This window comes from Melospiza georgiana, chromosome 2 (genome assembly GCF_028018845.1).
Source record: "Melospiza georgiana isolate bMelGeo1 chromosome 2, bMelGeo1.pri, whole genome shotgun sequence".
In the NCBI taxonomy this organism is placed as follows: Eukaryota; Metazoa; Chordata; class Aves; order Passeriformes; family Passerellidae; genus Melospiza; species Melospiza georgiana.
The window spans coordinates 71438085-71461652 of record NC_080431.1 but is presented as its reverse complement, the minus strand read 5'-3'; the positions used below and the strand labels follow the sequence as shown (position 1 = coordinate 71461652).

At 40.9% G+C, this 23568-nt stretch overlaps 1 protein-coding gene across 7 annotated transcripts in view; it reads left to right on the top strand.

Moving 5' to 3' along the window:
• Nucleotides 1-23568, top strand: part of FAT3 (FAT atypical cadherin 3) — a 399748-nt gene that overhangs the window by 85023 nt on the left and 291157 nt on the right. For all 7 annotated transcript variants that reach the window (XM_058019289.1, XM_058019288.1, XM_058019293.1 and 4 more), the window contains exon 2: nucleotides 1206-4517. In XM_058019289.1, the coding sequence (XP_057875272.1) occupies nucleotides 1223-4517 (3295 nt within the window). In that variant the 5' untranslated portion in view covers nucleotides 1206-1222. The remainder of the gene's footprint in view (nucleotides 1-1205; nucleotides 4518-23568) is intronic.

Below are 23568 nucleotides of genomic sequence, written 5' to 3'. Positions count from 1 at the left end.
AGTATGATAAATTGTTTGTTGTTAGTACTGAAACTGCAGTAGTTCCTCTGTTATATTGGAGGTGACAAATAATATGAATTCATATTCCAAAACTTGCATGCAATTTATAAATCTCCTTGGTGAAGCTGAAATCTTGTTGGAAGTTTAAATTAACCTGTGTCATTGACAATATTTCCTATCCTTTTCCTCCTTGTGTTCTACCTTGGAGAAAACTACATTTTCAAGTAGCTTTTAAATGACAATAATATCAACGTGTGTGTGCAGGGGGTCTTTCAATCCTTGCCTTTTGAAATCGATTTTTATGATTTTCACTAGTAGCAGTGCATGTACTTTGTAACCAAGATACTTATTCCCATTGCCTTATGATAGCACCTGCCTAGTTTCCTCAGGCTCCTTTCCTCTGCTTTCAAGGACGAAGCGATAGATAAGCAGGACTTGGCTCCCACCTTCTGCAGTAGCCTCCAGCAACCTTCAGCCAGTGCCTCCACTTACTCTGCCTCTGCTTAACCTCACAATTTAGATTCTTGAGGTGAGGCACTGGGCCTTTTCTGAAGGTATTTGTATTTAAAGTAATGACTGCATAATCACCTTCTTATTCTACTTGTTCTTGATGGCTCAAATTTCATCATTCTTAACTGATCATAAAAAAAAAGTAGCATTTGACTATGACAGTAATACATACATATGAAAATCCTGTCTCTCTTCCGAATGTTGGGACTGAAAATGAATTTTCCAATATGCTCTGAAAAGAAACAAGTTTAGGCTTTGTTGGAGCTGCGGTAAATAAGAAAAAAGAATTTCTGTATGTGGTTCATCATTTGATATAAATTTATACAAATACACATAGTGGTTTTTAATTTTTTTTTCTGTGATTATTATTCTGGACTGTATGCATGTGTAAATGGATGTGGTAGGGTCTTTTAAAAATGTGTGCATACATACATGTATGTAGTTATATATAAATGTGTGTGTGTGGACTTGCATATATACTACTCAGACAGATGTGAAAACACCCAGAGCTGGTGTGATTATATGTCTGTGTGTGTATAGTGTTCTCTCTTTCTGTTTTGTTAAAGATGTGGTGAATTGATATTACGTAGATTTTACTTTCAATTAGAAATTTAGTAAGTAATTTTGACATGTCACTTCACAGTGCAGTTTTTATCTCTTGTTCAACTATTTCCTGTTTTTCCTCTCTGTCACAGGGTGAAAGAATGATGTGATGGATGTGAATATGGGCCGCTGGTCAGGCTCACGGCTACCTCCGTCATGCCTTGCCCTTGTGATTGTCAAGTTCCTGGCCTTGGTTTGCCAGGTGGCTCAGGGGACTGCCCCGCCTGGCTTTCACTTCACACATTCCACTTACAATGCCACAGTGTACGAGAATTCTGCAGCCAGGACCTATGTCAACAGTCAGACAAGGATGGGCATTACCATGGCTGACCTTTCCTGGGATATCAAGTACAAAATAGTGTCTGGTGATGATGAGGGCTTTTTTAAAGCAGAGGAAGTCATCATTGCTGACTTCTGCTTCCTCAGAATAAGGACTAAAGGTGGGAATTCTGCGATATTGAACAGAGAAATCCAGGACAACTATTTATTGATGGTAAAAGGGTCTGTCAGGGGAGAGGACTTGGAAACATGGACAAAAGTCAACATCCAGGTTTTGGATATGAATGACCTAAGACCTTTGTTTTCACCAACCACGTACTCTGTCACAATAGCAGAAAGCACTCCCTTAAGGACTAGCATTGCACAGGTGACCGCAACAGATGCGGATATTGGGTCCAACGGTGAATTTTATTATTACTTTAAAGGTAAAGTTGATCTCTTCTCAGTTCATCCTACGAGTGGTGTTATCTCCTTAAGTGGCCGGTTAAATTATGATGAGAAAAACAGATACGACCTTGAGATTCTGGCAGTGGACCGTGGGATGAAGCTGTATGGAAACAATGGTGTAAGCAGCACTGCCAAGCTTTATGTTCACATTGAACGTATAAACGAACATGCCCCAACAATAAGTGTAGTAACCCACATTCCCTCCCCATCAGACAAGGAACCTACCTATGCAGTTGTTAATGTTGATGACCTAGATGAAGGAGCCAATGGAGAAATTGAATCTGTTTCTATTGTTGCTGGAGATCCTCTAGAGCAATTCTTTCTGACTAAAGAGGGGAAATGGATGAATGAGTACAAAATCAAGGAAAGAAAGCCTATTGACTGGGACAGCTTCCCTTATGGTTACAACCTCACTCTCCAAGCTAAGGACAAAGGATCTCCTCAGAAATTTTCTGCGGTCAAACTGGTCCACATTGCTAGTCCCAAGAAAGAAAGTATCCCCCTGAAGTTTGAAAAGGAAGCATATGATATTTACATCAGTGAATTTTCACCTCCTGGTGTGGTGGTTGCAGTAGTTAAGCTGATGCCTGAGCCACAGGGTGTGGAATACAGACTATCTCCAAGTGAGGACGCTGAGTATTTTAAGATCAATCCCAACACAGGCCTTATTACTACTGCTCGTCCTTTGAGAATCATTGAGAAGGACCTCTATGAATTAGAAGTATATGCAAACAAAGGTGGTGATTTAAAAGCCCAGGTTACTGTCAGGTTAGAGGATGCCAACGATCACACTCCAGAGTTCCAGCAGCTCTCCTACAGCTCATTTGTCAATGAAAGTGTCCCAGTGGGGTCCAGCGTTTTGACAGTGTCAGCAGTTGATGAAGACAGGGGAGAGAATGGATACATCACCTACAGTATTGCCAGTCTGAACTCACTGCCATTTACGATAAACCAGTTTACAGGTGTCATCAGCACATCTGAAGAACTGGATTTTGAGTCCTCACCAGAAAGTTACAGGTTCATTGTGAGAGCATCCGACTGGGGTTCTCCCTACCGCCACGAGAGTGAGGTGAATGTCACCATATACATTGGCAATGTCAATGACAACAAGCCCCTCTTTGAAAAAGTGGCCTGTCAGGGAGTGATATCATCTGATTTTCCTGTTGGTGGTCACATCACTGCTGTTTCTGCAATAGACATAGATGAGTTAGAGCTTGTGAAGTACAAAATAATCTCTGGAAATGAACTTGGCCTTTTTTATTTAAGTCCAGACTCTGGTGTCCTGCAGCTTAAAAAATCTCTTGTTAACTCTGGCATAAAGAATAGCAATTTTGGCCTTAAGATAACGGCAACTGATGGAGAGAACTTTGCTGATGCTATGTTTGTTAATATTTCAGTAGTTCATGGGAAAGTGTCTTCAAAGACCTTTAGCTGTAGAGAAACTAGAGTTGCTCAGAAGCTAGCAGAAAAATTGCTCAAAAAGGCAAAAGCAAATGTGAAGCTGAATTTGGAAGATGGTTTTCTTGATTTTTATTCGGTCAACAGGCAAGCACCTCATTTTGATAAATCCTTTCCTACTGACGTGAAGGTTTCAGAAGATCTGCCGGTTGGTGCCACCATCCTGAGGATAAAAGCCTATGATGCCGACTCAGGCTTTAATGGAAGAGTACTTTATACAATTTCTGATGGTAATGTAGATAGTTGTTTCAACATTGACATGGAGATGGGGATACTTAGTGTTCTCATGCCCTTGGACCGTGAAAAAACGGAGCTCTATCTCCTTAATATTACAATTTATGATTTAGGTAATCCACAGAAATCTGCATGGAGACTGCTGACTGTCACTGTGGAGGATGCAAATGATAACAAGCCTGTTTTTCTACAGGACAGTTATTCGGTTAATATTTTAGAAAGTACAAGTCTTGGTACAGAGATTATCCAGGTAGAAGCCAGAGATAAAGACTTAGGCTCTAATGGTGAAGTGACTTACTCAGTACTGACAGACACCCATCAATTTGCTATCAACAGTTCCACAGGAGTGGTGTATGTTTCAGATCAACTAGACCGGGAAGCAAAAGCAAACTACACCCTGAAGATTGAGGCTCGGGACAGAGCAGAGAGTGGCCATCAGCAGTTTTCCATTGTGCCTCTGAAGGTTTTTTTGGATGACGTTAACGATTGCTCTCCAGCCTTTATCCCATCCAGCTACAACGTGAAGGTCCTCGAGGACCTGCCAGTTGGCACTGTCATAGCTTGGTTGGAAACTCACGATCCAGACCTGGGCCTGGGAGGCCAAGTGCGCTACTCGCTGGTGAACGATTACAACGGGCGCTTTGAGATCGACAAGGCCAGCGGCGCCATCCGCCTCAACAAGGAGCTCGACTACGAGAAGCAGCAGTTCTACAACCTGACCGTGCGTGCCAAGGACAAGGGGCGCCCGGTTTCTCTCTCTTCTCTTTCTTTTGTGGAAGTTGAAGTGGTGGATGTCAACGAAAATCTTTATACCCCTTATTTTCCTGACTTTGCTGTCATTGGATCTGTAAAGGAAAACTCCCGCATTGGTACAAGTGTTTTGCAAGTTGTTGCTCGAGATGAGGACTCTGGAAGAGATGGGGAGATCCAGTATTCCATCAGGGATGGCAGTGGACTGGGGAGATTCAGCATCGATGAAGAAACTGGTGAGTTTTGTTTCTAATTTCCCCTTCATAGAGGTTTTTTTCAAAAGCAAAGCTGAGGCATAATTGTTTTCTACCCTTAATGAGAAATTCAGTTCTTCTTAACAGGCAAGATAAAATTATTATAAGTAAGGATTTTCCAGGCACAGCAAGGACATGATTTAATTACCTGGTTACATTCATCACTCTGTGGATGTGAAATTATACACATTTCTTTTCAGCAGCTATGTGAGGGCTCCATTTAGAAGGCAGTGATAGTTACAGAATGACTCGCTTACAGTCACTGCATTATCTGTTGATCACTGTAAATTACTCAGGCCCCCTCCACAACATCACAGTACTCATGACTTTAGATCCAGTGTTAAACCCAATGAAATAAGGGGCATGAAAGAAAGATTATTTTGTCCTAAAACCTATTTTTGGCCTTGTTCTTGTTGCTGGGAGTAATTTTTCATGGAAGTTATTCTGGAATGACACACCATCCTCTGTAATACTCTTTGTTGTGTTTATCAGTGTTGGTGTGCTTACGTAAAAGGTAAAAATCCAGGGAAATGTTCATAGCTGTAAATGACCTGTGCTAGTTTTCCTTTGGTGCCAGTAGCATTATAAATATTGATGTTAGAAAGCATTGTTAATATAGGGAAGCTTCTTCAGATGCTGAACTTTATTACCATACCACCCTATTGGAAAATGTTCAAAATACTAAATATAAAAGTGTGTTTAGTAAAACACTTAAAAACGGGCTGTTTAAATGTCTGATGGTTGTTGGAAGTAATGGTGCAGCTGTGCACCACTAGAAGTAGTGAGGAAATTAGAAAATATTAGTCAACAGTTTCAGAAATTATATTAAATATGTTAGGGCTGTGGGTTTACTGTGGTTTGTATGTCTTCTTCTGAAGCTTTTAATTGAGAATGTGGTATTAAACATAAGATTAAAATGTATGTTTTGGCAGATTCAAACTGTTTAATCAAATGTCAACTTTCTAAACTGAACATTATGAAAAACAGACGACATCACAAGTGCTGTGACTCTCATAGTATAAGCAGAGAAAAATATTTTTATTCTATTTTTGCTAGAGCCTTGCTGCTGCAGCTGTACACAGATGATTGCAGTCAAAACCTTACAACCAGAAACATCAGACTTGAGTGTCAGAAGTCAAGAGGGCAACTAGTGTAATTTCCAGGAATGTTAGAAACTTACATATCCTACAGTGCTGATAGTAGCAGAAGGCATTCAGGCAACATTATTTAGACATTTGGACATGTGTTTAAATATTAAGCTCCTGCATTTGAAAATGTCATCCTGCCTATTTATTGAGTTGTATCAACTTAATCTCAATGGGCTCTTTATAAAGTACGGGGAGGTTGGTGCCAATGCTGCACTATTGATACAGAAATCTCAGCATTCGAGATTTATTGAACTTAAAGGAGCTGGTATGGAAAGTAACTCACTGCGTGTCACTCATAAATAAAAATAAGCAGTTTTTTACCCTGTGCCTGCCCTAGTAGAGGTGATGGCTTAGAATACGTTAGGTCCCTTGTTCAGTAAAGCACAAATTGTGTTTTAATGGGAATGGAAATTGTACTCAGTGTTCCAAATATACTTTCTTTCTAAAATTGAAATATATTTTGGGGAGGCAAAAACGCCCCAAATCTCCCAAGATGCAAAGATTTTTCTGCCTTTCACTCTTTCATGAGTGTTATGTGAAAATGAGCCAACTTGTGCCATTTCACTTAACCATTCCAGAAGATAATATAGCAGATCAAGAGGTTTTGGATTCTTGTTTCTGATTTCCCCAAATGTTCAATGCTGTGTAAGCCTTATTGAAAGCAATTTGGAGAACACTTTGGGTGCTGAGCTGCAGCCAGGGTGATGTGGAGGGCAGGGCTTCAGGGTTACTCCAGGTCATGCTGTTGTAAGCTGAATGCAGGATTTGACCTTCTGTGTCAAATAAAATGCAACATTAATACTCTGCTATTGAACTGGTGGCAACTTAAATGCTGCTGAATGATGAATCAGCTTTCTAGCTGTAGAAAAGGGCTTAAGTCACATATTGAATTAATTTATATAGAGATAGCTGTTTATTTACTTTAGTGTAGTTCATTTGTCACTTTTAAACTGACCAACTCTATTGGCTTATGTACCGATTCTCCTGAAATTTGTGAAGGTAAGCAGGAGTGTGAAGTACAACAAATCAATATTTTTGGCTGCTGCCTTAATGAAAAGATGACTGCAGCATCCATTATAATCATTAGGATATAAACTGGGCCAAATTCATCCTGATATATGATCAGGCTGGACTACAAGCAAGTCTGTGCTTTCAGCAAAATTCTGCTCAAATGCATTGTTTTTATTTTTCTGAAATATTACATCATGTTAGTGGTGTTGCCCTGTGTGTTGAGTGAGATGTGCTTTTGCTTCCTGAGGCACATGGATACTGAGGAGGTGAAATGAGGAGAAGCAGGCCTTCATGATGGATACACACTGCACCATGCAGCTGTGCATTTGTTCTCATGGTGTCTCATCCACTACAGATGTAAATAAGTGCACAATGGTGCATCTGGAAAAAACGAGGCTCGGGGGAGATCTTCTCACTCTCCACAACTGCCTGAAAGGAGCTTGTAGTGAGGCGGGGTCAGTCTGTTCTCCAAGTAACAAGTGTCAGGACAAGAAGAAATGGCCAGGAGAGGTTTAGATTGGCTGTTAGGGAAAATTTATTCATTGAAAGAGTTGTGAGCCATTGGAACAGGCTGCCCAGGAATGTGGTGGAAATCACTGTTTCTGAAAGTGCTCGAAAAACGTGTGGATGTTGTACTCATGGCTATGGCTTAGTGATCAGCTTTGCAGTGCTGGGTTAATGGCTGGACTCAGTGATCTTTCAGTTGAGAGTTAAATGATTCTATGGTCTATCTCCAGCAGGCTTGATCTAGTTTTTGGCTTTTCACAAGAGGCTTTTCTCCATTCAGGTCAGAACAATGGATTGCAGTCAGGGAGCTTGGGAGTCTTCTCTGTATTGGTCCTTGCGGATCCTTCTGCACAGTGTAAATGTGCAAATCTGGGTGCTGTTGTAGCTTGGTAAGAGTTGTACCATGGGGGTGAGCCTGCAAGTCCCTTCCTACAGTGCTGCTCTTTGCCTCATGTCTTATAGAATTGGTAGATTGAAGAGTATTGTTGTTGCAGCATTCACTGCTAAATATGCCAGCTCATACACAGTGGTAACCAGAAGCATAGCAAGTATTTGCCAGATAGAAGTGTGAATCACTTCCAGATTTGCTTTAGTGGATTTACTTTCCATTTCCAGGAGTCAGAGCCAATACAAATCTGTAAATAAATAGAAAGTCTCCTGAAGTAGATTGCTGCAGCTCCTGACCTTTCAACTCCATCTGTGGTTTCCCACTACCTTAGATAGAAAATGAAATTTCTCATGGGTTTAGAAGTCAGTCATGATTTATAACTAAAAAATCTGGTTTCAGACTTTTCTAGAGGTTAAAAAAATGGAGGAACTTTTTTTTTATTTATTGACTGTTGATATAAATGTCAGAAACATGCCATTTAAAAACCTTGCGCTGAGGAACATGTAATGTGATCCTTCTGTCTCCTGTTAAAAACTGCCTTTTTTTTCTTTTTCCCGTCATGTTCATTTTTTTGGGATCCAGATATGTAATCTGTTATAAAATATGGTTGTCTACAATGAAAACTAGTCACTGCAAGCTTCTTCAAGTCAACAGAAGGAAACAAGTCACTGAGAAACATGATTCATTTCACCCTAACATAAAAATATGAAATAAGTTGGGTGAATCATGCTCTAAAAATGTGTGAAGGTCCTTGTGAGAGTAGCTCAGGTAGACGTCCACACTGAGTGTCTTGCTTTGGTCAGATGTAGCCCATCCCTGTTAACTGTGAACAAGAGGATTTACTGTCAGCCTCGCTACTAGGTAATTTGTTATGACTCCTCTCTGCCAAATTCATGGTTTTAATCTAGTTCCTGGGAATTATCTTTCATTCAGAAACCCACACATAAGTGCGCGTCTAGAAAAACAATTGGAAGAAAAAAGTTTAATTGTGTAGAGGTGAGAGTAATGTAAATAACAGTTTATAATAATTTTCTGACAACACAGTGTTAAAGCATCCGACTCTCTTTTCTAGCTACAGAAAATTGATCAATCTCTTATATTTGGGTCTTGCAGAAGTGACTAGTAACCTTCTCCTTGTGCAACTCTCATGCTAAAGAGAAGCTGGAACCATTTTCTCATCTTTAGTACTCCTTCCTGCCTGGTGTGCATCTCCACTCTCTTTGCCAGTCTGCTAATTGCAGTTTCTTAAAAGAAAGTTCTGAAAAATGCACTCTTGTATCTCCATTTTGTTGTGACACAAATGGGCAGAGATGTGGTAAAAAAATTTGTGGGATGAGAGTATGCTCTGAGTTTCCATCACAGTTTGCTCTGTTAGTTATGACTACTCTTGTGGAAATGGTCTCTGTCAGAGGTCCTGCACTGCCTTATTAAAAACCTGGATTTTATTAGCTCTGGTATGTACACCCTCATAGTGCTGGTACCAGAGCAAAGTGGTGTATTTGGGTTGTTTCAGGAGTTGGTTGTGGGTCCAACAAATGCATAGGGGTTAATGATATCACCCACCTTGGGAGACTGAATACCATCTATCAGAACCTCCTTTCTGGCTGCAGTGGTGATCTGAACAACTAGTGGGAGTTCCTGACTTCTTGAAAGGTTGAGTTAGATGAGATCAAGCCTAAGTGCTGGAATCCTCCTTCTTTTTTGATGATTTGTAGTTCAGCTAAACTGCATTTTTACTCTAGCTCCACTTTTTAGTCTGGCATCTGCTTCTACATGTTAATGTAACAGCCTGGCACACAAAGAGTTTCTGTATTTCCCCTTCACTACCCATGGACATATTGGTAATAGGAAATGATCAAAGTGAGTCCTAGAGGAGCAGAGAGATGGGACAAAATCAGCAGCTTCTGTAGGGTTTGTCAGAGTTGGTGGAGCAACATCCTGACATGTAAGGAATTACTGACTTCACTGCACAGGTGGGGAAACCAAATCAAAAAAGTTTTTTACTTCTTCTCAGGAAAGCATAGAAACATCTTAAGTCCCACTGAAATTGAACACAAAGATAAAACAGTGGTGTTAATGAAATACTTATGGGATCTTCGATGTTCTTGCAAAGCTCGTGAGCGTGGACTTAAAGAATGCCTTCAGAGAATGCTTTCTTTATTTCCTAGGGTTGTTCAGGAACCTGAGTCCTCTACCTTCATTAGAACTTTAAATTTAGGCGTTTGCTGACATGAATTTCTACCCCTGTTGAGGACCTCTAATAAGAATGCAATTTGTAAATGACTGTTAACTTAATATCTTTAGGTGTTTCAGCCCTGAAATTCGTGTTAACGAGCCAGTCCTGTCTTTCACAATGTTGAAAGCTTAAAGGTACTGTTAAATGGAAGTAGAGTTCAGATTATTACGGACTCCATGGTTTATTTATGGTGCTAAGGATAATGGTCTGATCTTTTATTTGGATACCTCAAAGGTGATAGAAATTCCTAACAAACTGTGGCTAGAGAAGGCAGCTGGTGCTGGAAAGCCCTTGTCATGGCTTCAAAGGACTCATAATGGAAACTAGAAACACCAGATGATGTAGTTTACAATACACCAGACCTGCCTGCACTGTTCTATTTATTTGGCAGAAAGGAATGAATTTTCTGCTTCAGACTCCTTGCATCTTCTTGCTGTCTCTTAAAATAGTTTTCAGTTATTTTGTATGCAGGTTGAAGGATATTTTCATTTACTACGATTTGAGTGGTTTGATAAATATTTATGTGGGACCATTTCTGGTGTTTCCCCGAAACAAAGTCAAGTAAAATGAAAATCATTTGTGATACACGTTTTTCTCCCTCTCAGTTGTTTAATTTTATGGAGGCGTGTAGGAGCTAGTGGGTGGATCTGGGTGGACTCACTGGCAGAATTTAATTCACTGTAGAGTTTGGAGACACTAGTATTACAGATGTTATTCATCTTCCTGGCGAGTGGAGGCAAATTTCATTACCCAGAGACAGTATTTTGGAACCTCTTTATTATCCCAGGCTTCTAAACACAGTTTTCAAGGTAACTTGAGGCCGTACCACAGCAAAAGTGCCAGTGGGTGCTGCTGGGAGGTGGCTTGGGGAAAGAGCTGCTCACAGGGCAGACATATGGGGCAGGCACTTGTGACAAGATCATCAGCCCTCAGCCTGTCCTTGGTGTCTCTGCTCTTTGGTGATGAGTGTGTCAGATGGATCACAGAGCACAGCCCTGGCCAAAATCTGGTCTGTCAGCCTGTATCTGTGTCAGAGATTCCTGAGAGCAGCTATTTCTGAGCCTGTGGTACTGTGTTATTACTGTTCTGTGGGTTATCTCTGGCAGCTTTTAACAGTGGAAGTGTTCCTTCATATAAAATTTTTGCTTTTAGGACAAAAATCACTAACACTTTTCTTTTTCTTTAAAATGAGTTGTGGTAGAAAACCAATAATTTTTATACAGATTCTGTGTCTGTGTGTTTATAATTTCCCCATCATTTAATTAATAAGGAACAAGGCTTGTCTTAGTTTCACTGGAGCAAATTTGTCTAACTTTTTTTTACTAATATGAACCTTAAAACAATGCATCAGCCTATGAAAATATTTGTTTTAAAAGGCTCTGAGTATGAATCTGACATATTTTCAAAGTTTCCAAAGTGAGGCCAGTCATTCAGAATTGTTTTATTCAAGCTGTTCAGCTCTCTAGGCTTTATACCCCATAAAACAGTTCACAACATACAATTTTTATAGCTAGCTGTAATTTGCATGCTTTTCCTTCTTTGGCAAATGTTTGGAGAATATCTTTATAATTCAGGATGCTCCTGGTGATAGGACATTTTTGTCTCAATCTCCGTGTAGTTTATTTATTAATAAAGAAATGTGTAGTCTGTATTTCCTCGTGTTACCTTTATTACCCTTGAGAAATATTTCCAAGAGCATTTTGTATTATATCTTTTGTTAGTGTATAATCCCAGAAGTGACCTCTACATTAGCTCATGCATCATCATCCATTAAATTATACCCAGGTGCTCCTGCAGAAAGCTGATCTCCAAGGTGCCAGCAAAGGGACCAAGCCACACGGTAGTGAGTTTGATGGTGTTAGAGGGAAATTGACTTTCAGTGTCTGGTGTTCACTCTGAGCACACGAGCACCAGCTTTATCCTGGCGTCACTTCAGACCATGATAGTTCAGAGGAAACTGGAGAAAAATCCACTTTAGCTGTTCCAAAGCACCAGTGGAAGCCAAGGGCCCTGAGAAGCCATGTCATTCACACAGAAATGGGAGCTTATGAGCATATGGAGGGCAATATCCTCTTCCAGGAGTATGCAGAGGAGGATGTTAGGACAATGTCTAAGATTACATGGAGCCATTTTGTTGCACTGCCTAATCCTTTTCTGTAACAAGAGAAATCTCCGCTGGCCAATAAAACTGAGGACACGTTTTGCTGTCTGACCTTGCAGCAGGTTGTGTGGCTTTTTAGGGAGCAGTGGCACTGGACAGAGTTAATCAGGAATTTGTAGAGCTGGTTTGGAGCGATAACACTGAGCTGATCACGGATCTCTTCCCCTGCTTTAATATGTAGGTAAGCTCAAGGATTTACCTTGGAAGCTGGATTAAAGGGTACTTTTTATAAAGCTGTTTGCAGTTCAAGGACTACAAGTAATGGTTAATCAGTCAGTTGCTTGGAAAGCTTTTCCAAGCTTTCGTTGCTCTCATTGCTAAAAATTGTATCATATTGTAAGGCTGTTTGGCTAATTTCAGTGTTCAAGTCTTGGAACTTGTTAGGTGTTTGCCAACAAGGTAAAAATAAAATAAAATTAAAAAGCCCTTCCACTCTGAGATCTCATTGAATTAGCATATACATGTTTACCTGAAAATAGATGTTTGGAGATGAGCTTCTGTGGCTCGTGGAACAGATTATTTCAATCTGTAGTCTGCTGTTTAATGTAAACATCTTTATTGCATTTTATACACTTATGGTGTCTTATTAGCATTGAAGTGTTGCCAGTAAGAAATAACTGAGAGAAAACCAGAATGCACGTGGGGAGGGGGTTTCCATTGCAGTTGGTTTGCATTAGGTGTTTGCGCTTGTCCATCTCTGTGTATCTCAGAGTGAAGCTGTCTGCTGGCATTGACCTGGTCATTTTGTCCACGGTGAACAATAAGGGTGGGTCCCTTCAGCTGTGGCAAGCAGTTTGTCCCAAGTGTTGCTGCAGTGTTCCATCAGAGCGGGAAGTGTGTAAAGGAGCAGGACTGTGCTTTGTCTCCTCCGTGCCGAGAGCTGTGGTACGCGCCAGTACATCCCACCTAAATGGCTGGGAATATCAGGACATGCTGTGGCACCTACCCACCCCTCTGTTGAGATAAATATGTGACCTTTTTGCTCTTAGATGTCTCAGCTTTGCAGCTGTTACCCACTGGGGACAGTCTGGTTGCTGCAACCCTCCTTGACAGGGAGGCAGCCTAAAGCTACTTCTCTTAGGAAATGTTTTTCAATTACTTTGATGACAGTCTTGGAGTTGAGCAAATTGTGCTCACTGTACATGAGCAACAATTCTTCAAGGTGATGGACCAGAAAGGTGAGAGTAATCTCATTGTGTGTGGTTTCAACAGCTCTCTGCTTCCACTGTGATGGCAAGGTCTGCCTATCTTTCACAGCTGAAGCTTTTGGTTTTTCAGTTTTGCTAAAATATGCATAGCAAATGAATTTCTGATTTTAGATCTTGGCAGCCCATAATGAATTATTTGCATCTTTATTTGGGAATTTTTCATCTTCGTTTGAAAATTTTACTGAGAATTTGTGTTCTGGAAATGTAACCTTATGCATATATCATTAAAAATGGCTTTGCTTCAGTGGTTCATTCTGTAGGGTAAAGATTTGGCAAAAAGAAGGAAACAAACTGATACTGTGAATCAGTTAAATTTTTTTTTGCCCAAAAACTTTATTTTTGCAAGAGAATAAGTATGGGATTTAATTAAATTTGCCAGAATACTTCACAGTCCCAGAACACCTTTCATCTAAAGTACAAAAATTATTTTCTACATTTTAATGAAGGAAGCTCTTTGATGTACAGTGCCTATGTAGTTTCCGTTTTACTGAAAGGTGTAGATAAGTTAATAGTTTGAGATGTTTTTTTTTTGGGAGTGGGGGAATGACAATGCACAAATTCATTAAAAGCCATGGGAACCTCAGGTGTTTGGCCCCTCTGTGATGATGCTGTACTTAGCTACAGCAAATAGGGGTGGATGGGACAGATTCTTCTGCGTCCCAGCATGTTGTTCCATGTGAGTCCATGCTTCTTACGCTGTACACAGTCTTGGGCCTGGTTTTAAAAGGGATGGATTTTACCAACCTTTTTAAAAAGGGTTGGGTTTCTTTTTGAGATAGTTTGTAAGGATGAACTGGTTTGCTTTGCTTTGCTCTACTTCCACTGGATATGTTAGTTTGTTTTGTTTTTTTACTGTGCGATAATTCTCATTGAACAGTAACCCTTTGATGATGGCAGGTTGTAGTGTAAGCCATTGTCAATGATGAATGCAACTTCCTCTGGGGTGATAGCCTTCTGTTTTGCTGTGGGGGAAGGAGCAGGGAGTAGCCACAAGTACCAGCAGTGAGGGTCAATGCAGGGATGACCAGAGTCCCTGGGCTGCCCACAGGGCTGGCAGCTGAATATCAGCCTCAGCTGGCTTTTGGGGCTGATTCTTCTGGGTGGCTCTGAGTGGCTGTGGGGGCCTTCCCAGTGTGGGGCAGACTTCCCAGTATGGAGCAGCCTCCCTCACTTTACCCTCTCAGTGCAGCACTGCCCTTCAGAGACACTTGCCTCATTCTTCTCTTTGAGGAAATCCTGAAAACGGCAGATTGAGCCCCTGTGAGCTCAATACAGCTCCATTGGAAACAGCTTCCATTGGAAACATAACAAACATTTAATGTGCTATTTTCACTCCCACAGTAGCAGGACAGGGCAGTCTGTTCTGTGCCTTCTGTACCTCAAATTAGTGGTGTGTCTTCGTCTCCACGAGGAGCAGTTGCACCCAGCCATTTGTTAATGAGATGAGATGCTTTTTGTGAGTGTGTGGCTCCTCTGCAACCCAGTGTGGGTCTGCCTTTAATGAGGCATCTTCCCTTTTGGAACATTCAGTGTGGGCAGCAAGCTGCTTCTGAGGTACACAGTGTCATGCTGGAGACAAGCAAAATAATCAAAAAAGGAAGATTGTGCCCGTAGTGACATTGGTAGAGGGGATGGGAGCTGTTTATGAGACAGGGCCAGGACTGGCGTTTGGCTGTGCTGGCTAAAGGGTAAATAGCAAAATCTGTTTCATAAATGTGACTTAGTGAATTTATAACTGCTGATTCTAAAGTTTGTCCCTCAATCAGTTAATTGTCAAAACCTGTAGCAGCTTCTCTCTAAAAATGAAGGTAATACCTAAATAATGTTGGAATTTTCTCAGCTGTCAAGATTGAATTTGTTGATGGTGGAAATGGAAGAAGCCATTTAACTGTTGGATGTTGCTGGCTGTAGCCATTGCTGGATTGCAAAGTGCTCTACTCCTATATTGTTAGGAGCACAGAAGGGTTCCTGTTGTCTTTGTGTAAACATACCAGTGTTTAAAACTTTTTGCATATGCTTCTGCTCTTTCATGGGGATTTCCTTTAATTGCTTAATCTTTCATAATGAACATTAATCTGTCACTGGCAAAGATAAAATCCAGCTAATTCTCAGAAAATCTGTTTGTCTTCCCTGTACCCACAAATTAAAACTCATCTGATAATAGTTGGACACTATCTAGACATTGAATGTGGTCAGAAATAACTGTGTGGTCACACTGTCAATCATAATCCAGTCCATTTCAACAAGGGGGTTTGGACTTTGATGGCAAGCCCCAGGAGGGTATGGGAACCTCTGGTAAAGGGGCCATGGATCCCCTTTCCCTGGTCACCTGGATCTAGGAGAGACAAACTTTCTGGCAGGGTTCCTAAAGGGTTGATGTATACACAAAAAATCCCCCAGCCAAGCAAACTATAACAGCAAGCTTTTGCAACTTGAATTGCTTCTGAAGAATCCCATGTTTTCAATTAAAAAAGGCTGTGATTTCCACTCCCTTTATACCTGACATTTTTCTGTTCTGAAAGCAACAGGGGAAGCCCATTCCTGGAGCTGAGTGCAGTTTTCTACTGCCTCCCTTCAGTGGCTCTGTTTTTTCCACAGCCACTGGTGAAGCAGCTGAAGAAAGCCATGAAGGAAGAACTCATTTTTTGAGGAAACGAGGGTGGGGATCAACTCCCTGGTTGCATTTACAGGTCTTGCAAACACAAGCCATTTGAGTGGACTCAGAGGCAGAGATCAGGTGCAAAGCAGAGTATTGCATGTGCCTTTTGATGCTTGTGGTCCTGTGGGTTTGTGAACATCCGTGCACTCAGCTGCAGTGGTGTAATTCATGTCATTGCAATTCTTACTGAGACACAGTAGACATTTACTTGTCAATATGGGAAATTTTTAATTTCCTGTTTTGTAGGAGTTGCTTGGTGGAGGAGTTGACCTGCTAAACCAGAAGTGAATTTATCAGGATGGAGGAATGGCTTGGAAGGAACGGGTGTAAGAGCTACTGCTTTGTCCTGGCTTTGGTGTGGAAGAGCCAGTTGGGATGGAGCAAGCAAGATGTGTGCTAACGTGGGGGTTTGGTGTGTTAGCTGATTAGGGTGCTTATTTGCTACATGGTGGTTGTGGTGTGGGTCCCTGGGCCTCGAGCTGAAATCACAAGTCAGAACAACTATCAGATGGCTGAAGCTGCTTACTACATGCCACGGAGAGAGACAGAATCCCTCTGGCAGTATAACTAACCTTTTCATGCCTCGCTTTACCTGTCTGTGCAATAAGTCTAATGATCATCACGTTGTCAAAGGCAGTTTTGTGCCAGTTGTGATGCTTGTGTGATTAATGGCTTTAAAATGCTGTGAGTGATTTTGATGGAAACATGTTTCAAAATGCAATGCAACAACTGGGTAATGCAGTCACTTGGTATTTGGAGGGTGTTAAAAGAGAAGTCCCTTCAGGAGTCGCTTCTTCCCAGTTTGATTTCCCAGGAGAACTGTAGAATCCCAGTGACCTATTTAAGCCAGTACATTTATTCCAAATAATTAACAATGGAAGCGTTACACTGACTGTCCTGGACATAGGCAACAGCCATGTGCTCAGGCTGCTCAGTCATTCCTTTCAGCCTTCCAGGGGTGCTTCAGATCCTGGCTCACTGCAGTGCAGTGGGTGGAAACAAAATGCTAAATAAATTTCAGGATGAAATGAGACAAATCCTTACTGTTGCTCCCTGGATGCCATAATTGCTGTGTCTCTGTTTGCCCTGGCCAGGGGTCTGGCTGTGATTTTGTGTAGCGAGTAATCCTATGATGCATCAGCTTAAATGGATAAAAAAAATGAAGCTACAGTAATGTTTTAGCCATTTTTCCCAGTTGTGGAGCTGATAGCCATAGGTGGGTAGAGCTGTTGCACTTTTGCCTTGGGAAAGCATTCCTTTAAACACATAAGGGGAGACTGTTTTGGTGGAGTCAGAATTTCTTGGAGTTATGCTTCTGGCACCATGGGAGGAGACCACTTCAGTATTCCTGATACAGGTAATACCTTTTAGTGATACCATACATCATTAATTGAGGGAACATGCTAAGATGGGGCTCTGCTATTATCCAGAACATGGATTTTTGTGCCATATTATCCCCCAGAAAGCAGGAGCACCTCCAGCCCAGCATACTCAGGTGCAGGACAGCAGACAGCAAAGCATACCAGAAACATGCAGGTTTTGTACCCATATGATGGGTGCAATGTAAACATAGCAAGGGGGAAAGCTGTAGATGAAAACAAAGTGCAGCAGAAAGTCATTTGGAGATTCTCTCTATTTACCTAAATAAATAGTTCTGGCAGCTGCTAGCTAACTTGCCTGCTAAGAGTATTTTCCATGTCAATAAGGAGCAGTGCCATGGTGTCCTCATTTTAAATCCAGTATGAGGCTCGCCAGAAGTGACAGAAATTAACCTGAGCTACTAATTCCCATTTTTGGGTTTGGGGCAAGGAAGTTTGAGGCAGCATGCAGAAGCTGGGGAAGCAGATTAATGCTGCCTGCAGCTCGTGGTATTTTTGCTCGAAAATGTGCTGAAGGAAGACGTGTCTACCCTGGCTTCACTGCCTTGCCAAAACATTTGCTGTGTTGTGTGGCATAGAGGGTAGTAGTTGTTTTAGGGAGGTGTGCTCTGCCATCTGGTATTCCTCCCAGTTTGGTTAAACTTGTGACTTCTACCCCACAAGCAGAGTTGCAGACCTCTCCTTCCTTTCATGTGATGCTTGACCTTCTCTGTTTTTCCTGGCTTTTTATGGTTTTATCTTCTTGTGGGAGTATCTCTCTTGCCAGTACAATCTAAATTCCAAGCAATTCCTGACAAACCCCTGTTGTCTCTGCCTTGCACTGCTTTAGCTGCAGAATCAGTTGGGTGGGTTTTTTCTGGTTTTTACTAACTGGAGCTGGACTGGAAATATTCCTAAAGATTTCAGGAATCTATAGTGATTGGGAATAATTTTGTTTGCCAGTGTCACAGCCTGGCATCTGCATGAACAGGGCTAGGTAATGCAGGAAAGAATTTTTTTTAATTTAATGGAGGTATCTAAGGTTTAGACAAACACAAATATTATTCATTTTACGGCCTTGGTAGAGTTGCTTGATGTCACTGAAGTTTATTTATTTAATTATTTATTGAATTATGTGTTCAAAATATGTAGAATCTTTGGAATAGATAATATTACAAAGACTTTAGAGAGTTTTTAGACTGCATGGCAATAAAAAAAGATTACCCTATCCCTAATCATTCATATGTTGTCTTTTTTGTGTGAAAATGGCTTTGTGTTTCTAATCAGCCAGAAAGGAAGTTGGTCTCTTGGTAGTGATATTGCTAATGGTGATAAGCAAATGCAACTCAGAAAACGTCATGCTGAAAGCAATGTTCCCTGGTCCTTGTCACCAGCCTCCGTTTTGACTTTTTCATTTGTGCTGGCAATGAGTGATGTTAAGAGTGTCTCCTGGGCAACATACTGCCTGAGTGGTGTGATTTATGGTCCACTGTTTTAGAGAAACTGCAATATTCTGCTCCTTACTAAAGAGAGCTTTAAAAACATACAGAAGTTGGGAAAATATTATCTGTCTTTTAAAAACAAGATCTGTGAACAGATGTATGCGTCTATTCTGTCACCATACAGATGGGCAGAAAACATTTAGTTGTCATGGCAACAAAATGTATAGTGCCACAAATGAAAAAGAAATACATAAAAGAAAAGTATTTGTCTTGCCAGTTGTTATAGCATGACAGCAGCTGCTGAATTTGAGTTTTATTGTCCTGAAACTTCAACACAAAATCCTCCAGACCACGTTTCTCCTTAATGCAGAATTTGTATCCTCTAGGCTTCCTGCAATTTGCCTTGAGATCTCTTTACTCTGGGAGGCATTGGCATTTTCATCTCTAGTTATTTATTTAGATGTGGTTTCTCTCTTGAATGAGCATGGGGCAGTAAGCAGTAGATGGATATCTCTGTTTTCATGAAGCAGCTCCTAGATGAATTAACATTTCTATTTTGTTGTTAACTGAGATTTCCATATTGCTCAGCATGATGGGTTGTACCCTTGATATTAGGGTGAAACAGGAACTGTTTAGGCTGTAATCAAAATTCTTGTATATCTGTATATAGAGTGAGCAGAAGAAAATAATGCGGTCTATTTGTATTATTCATTGGGCTATTTTGTTCTGAGAAAATCAGTCTTTGAAAATGAAATGATGCAATTCAAATGACATGTCGTGACGGTGGCAAGGTCGCTTTCTACCAGCGTGGAGTTGGGTTGTGCCATGTTGTGGGCTCAGCCTGTGGCAGTGATCGCCTTGAAGGTGGCTGTGGTTCCTCCATGGAGTTTTAAATCGGCGTGCAAGCCCCCATTGGGTCTGCCCCCATGCTGGTGCAGGGTGCTGCTCTTCTACCTGGGGCACAAGGGCAAGATGCCAGCAGGAATTACACTATTTGGAAATGAGCACGTGAAGGAATAGTAGCAATTCAGTAACTCTCAATACTAAGCTCAGAGCCATCATCAAAATTCATTTTGCTCCTGTCTCTTGCTAGATGCTTTAGACTGCTTTTAAACTGTTTTCAAAAAAAAAAAAAAAAAGAGAATTGCTGGTACCACTTGTCTGTTTTTTTTGGTTTTGTGTAATATTGTGAATGTTTAGGGCGTCTCCTCCTGGTCACTGCAAATGAAGTGTATCGCCATTTCCATTTAAATGACTTTTTTTCTTTAGCTGCTTGAAGCAGTGTTTCTTTTTTGGAATAATTAAGGAGAAAGCCAGCCTGTCTGAAGGTCAGAACTACTTATAGCGCTCTTCCCTTCTTCACTTTTGCTTTCACAAAAAACTTTAAAAAAATTTGGGATTTTTGGGATTTTAGGATTAGTTGATGTATTTACCCAGCCTTCAAAAGGTAATTTTCATGGGATAGAGAGATCTTGTTTACAATATGTTTGAAAAGATTAAAAGGAATTAATTTAATTGTGTAAAACTGTAAGTAATCTCCTGCCTTCTTCTGTCAACCTGTCGCACCTTCAGTTGAGTGGCACTTCCTATTTCTACTTTTTCTTAATCTTCAATTAAGTAGAAAGCTTTCTCCCATTTTTTAATTCCGTCTTTTATTTTCTTCCAAAGCCTTCTCTAGCAAATTTGCGCTTACCCTGGTATGTACTCTCTTCCTGTCTGCCTGTCATGTATTTTTATTCTCTGCCATCAGCACTGGCCTCCCATTTAGCTGAGTGCTTTTAACCCAAATGAAGCCAGTGGGATTTAAATACGTGTCTGAGTGTTTTGGAAGGGGATTAGCTTTACAGCCCTTTATTATGAAAGCAATGTTTCAGTCTACATCTCCAGTTTTGTAGATGAAGAGTTGAGCTGGAAATAAGAAAACACAGAATTAAGATGTGCTTGCAGTCAGTTTGCAGCCTCTGAATGTTGAAGAGTCTTCTGTTTGTATGGTTTAGGCTTTTAAATTTATCCAGAAGTCCAAATGCCTATTTCCAGAACTCAGATCAAGTGAACGAGTCTCAAGAGTGATCCATCCTGCTGGGTCCTTCTCCTCTTCATCAGCACAACCTTCATAGATCAGGAGAAGTTGTCACTGGGCATGAGGGAAGAAGTTAACGGTCAGCTTTGCCTTGTCATAAATGCCAATATTTTAATTCACATAATCTATCAAGAAAATGTACTTTTTATTTTTTCTATCTTCTTCAGTATGTTATCAGAGCTGTTATGCCCATTTCCAACTGGCCCAGGCTTGGCCAGTGGCACATCCATCTTGGATGTTGCCTGACACTGGCTCTGCTAGACATGGGGGAACTTTCTGGCCCTGTCTCACAGAAGCCACTCTTGTAGCCTACCCTGCTACCAAAACCTGGCCATGCAAACTCAATACACCCGCCCATGGTGGGAAAGTTGGAAGCAGGTCTTTAGTTAAATAAAATATCTTTAAGGTGCCTGCTGATCTGAGCCATTCTATGATCCTGTGATTCTAATTCTGCCTGGCAGTAGCTGATGAAGGCTCTGCCTCTTCCACTGTGAGAATTCCCCCAGTAGAGCACAGCTCATTTTTTCAGAGGTGTCTGCCATGGCTCTTGCTCTGCTTGCAGTATGACAGACTTCAGCAGTATTCCAGCTAGAAAACTTCTACTGTTATTTTTCTCTCTGGATGCACATTACTTGTGTGATCACTTGATCTGATCTCACTTGTGTGTGCTAGAGCTTGCTGCCTTCTTAAAAATGTGCATGCAGCATGAAAAGATTCATGGATATGAGCCCTTGCTAGTTCACAACCGGTAAATGAGCTAATGATGATACATCTTCCCCTCCCTGCTGCACTCAGAATTTTTATTGCAAGGCTAGTGTCATTTGTTTTCATCTCTAGCAAATCCTCCCTACATCCTTCTCCATCCTAATAATTTCCTTTGAAAAACACCTACTGCAGTGACCTCCATTTGACTATGAAATTGAAGCACTAATCAGCAGGGCTGGTATCCAGGAGGTTTTGTCAGTGTTGTATAGTGCAGACCCCTTTCCAGCTACATTAGCCACCAAACGGCAGCACTTTTAAGCAATACAGAGCCAGATACTTTCTTATATGAGCTTTGGTCTCAGCATCAATGTCCCCTCTTAAAAGCAAATGTAAGAAGACAATTTGAGTGTAACTGTTTGCAAAATACAAAGTTCACCACTAATTTAACCCAGGCTAATAGGTATCATGTAAGGTTAAACAGATTAAAGTGAAATACTTTCCAGGCTTAGGAGCAGCCAGCAATGGGGTTTTCCATGTGAAAATTTTAATTATGGATCTTGATGTCCTCTGGTTCTGCCTGAACAGTGAGCACTGCCATGAGTGTCTGCTTTATGAATGGCACTTCCACATGCCAATGGCACTCAAAGCTGTCATAAATTCCTATTTTAATGTCAAATGCTTGGATGTACATAGCTCCTCTTTCAAGTAGGAGCCAGGATATGAAGATTGGCGTGCATGCCTCAGTGGAGGAAGATTTTCTGAATTTTGGAAGGTGACTTGGACAGGTCATACTCTTATCTAAAGAAATGGATTTGGCTGAATTTTGAAAAGGACAAATGTGTGTCTGCATTATGTATTTATTGCTTAATGTCAAGAAGCAAGTTATGGATTTGGCAGATCTCTGTAATAGATGTCCATAAGTGATGCTAGCAGTATAAGCTGAATGAAAAAGCAGATTTGTGGACTAACATGTCTGTGAAAGAAATTATGTTTTGACTTTCTGCAAGATTTGTTAAAATATATTTTTGTTCTGTTTGGGTAGTGGCGCATTGGATAAGTACATGTGTGGGTGTATAGAAGCCTGCTGAATGGTGAATTTTTTTAATAGCAACAATTCAGTTCCTGAGTTATTTTGAGTAGATGATGAAGTGATAAGTTTCAGTCATAATTACTTTGACCTTGCAGGTAATTTAATGATCTTCCTGACCCCTTGCATTATGACTTTAGGCCCTCATTTTAAATGTCCCAGGTGTGGGGACATTTATTCTGGAAGATTTTTATTAGTGCAGGGATCTGTGGCTGTGCTTGGCCAGCAGGTAGAAATTCATGCTACTTTTTCTTGCAAATATTTTTGGACACAGTTAGTATGCAGAGGAAGCCTTCTCCCTTCTCATCATCCATCTTGGGGCTGACTTCATGCCCGGAGCCTGCCCCCCTCTCACACAGTGCATGCTGGCCTGATAAAGGAGGGTTTCCTTTTTGCCACTTGGGTCCCTTTTTCCTCAGCCTCATCATTACTTCAGTGGTGTCCCAGTGTCTGGCATGGTGACAGATAAACCTTTCTAGCACTCAGCTGCCTCGGAGAGCTTAAACTGAATCCTGATATGTGCCTAGTCCCTCCCTAAGACCATGTTTGAGCTGCAGTTCATGCATTTTAAAAAATAATTATATTTCCACCACATTAGGAGGCCTCCTCTTTTTTTTCCCCCATTGTCTTCATACCTAATTAGTCATTCCCTAAGTAAATACTGTGGTGCCTCCCAAATTACTTGCACCACAAGGAAATACAGTTCTCTGTTTCCCAAATGCAATCTGTTTTGTGCTTCATGGGAGTGATGGATTTGTCTCACAGAAAAATGTACTGAGAATGTTTTTCATAACTTCTTAGCTTGAGGCATGTTTATGTTTTGAGTCCAATATTACATTTTTTGAAGTTTCTCTTTTTTGAAGGCTATCACTGTCTCATTCGTTGGGAAGGCATGGTGTGGGGTTTCCTAATGTTTCTCCTCATGGTCTTCTTAATTCTTTTAAGAATCCCATTCTCCTTGTTTGAGCTGGTTATTTCCTAAATTCCAGCAATGTAGTATCATTCTGTAGCTTTTTGTTACCTTCTGGTTGACTACCAGTTCC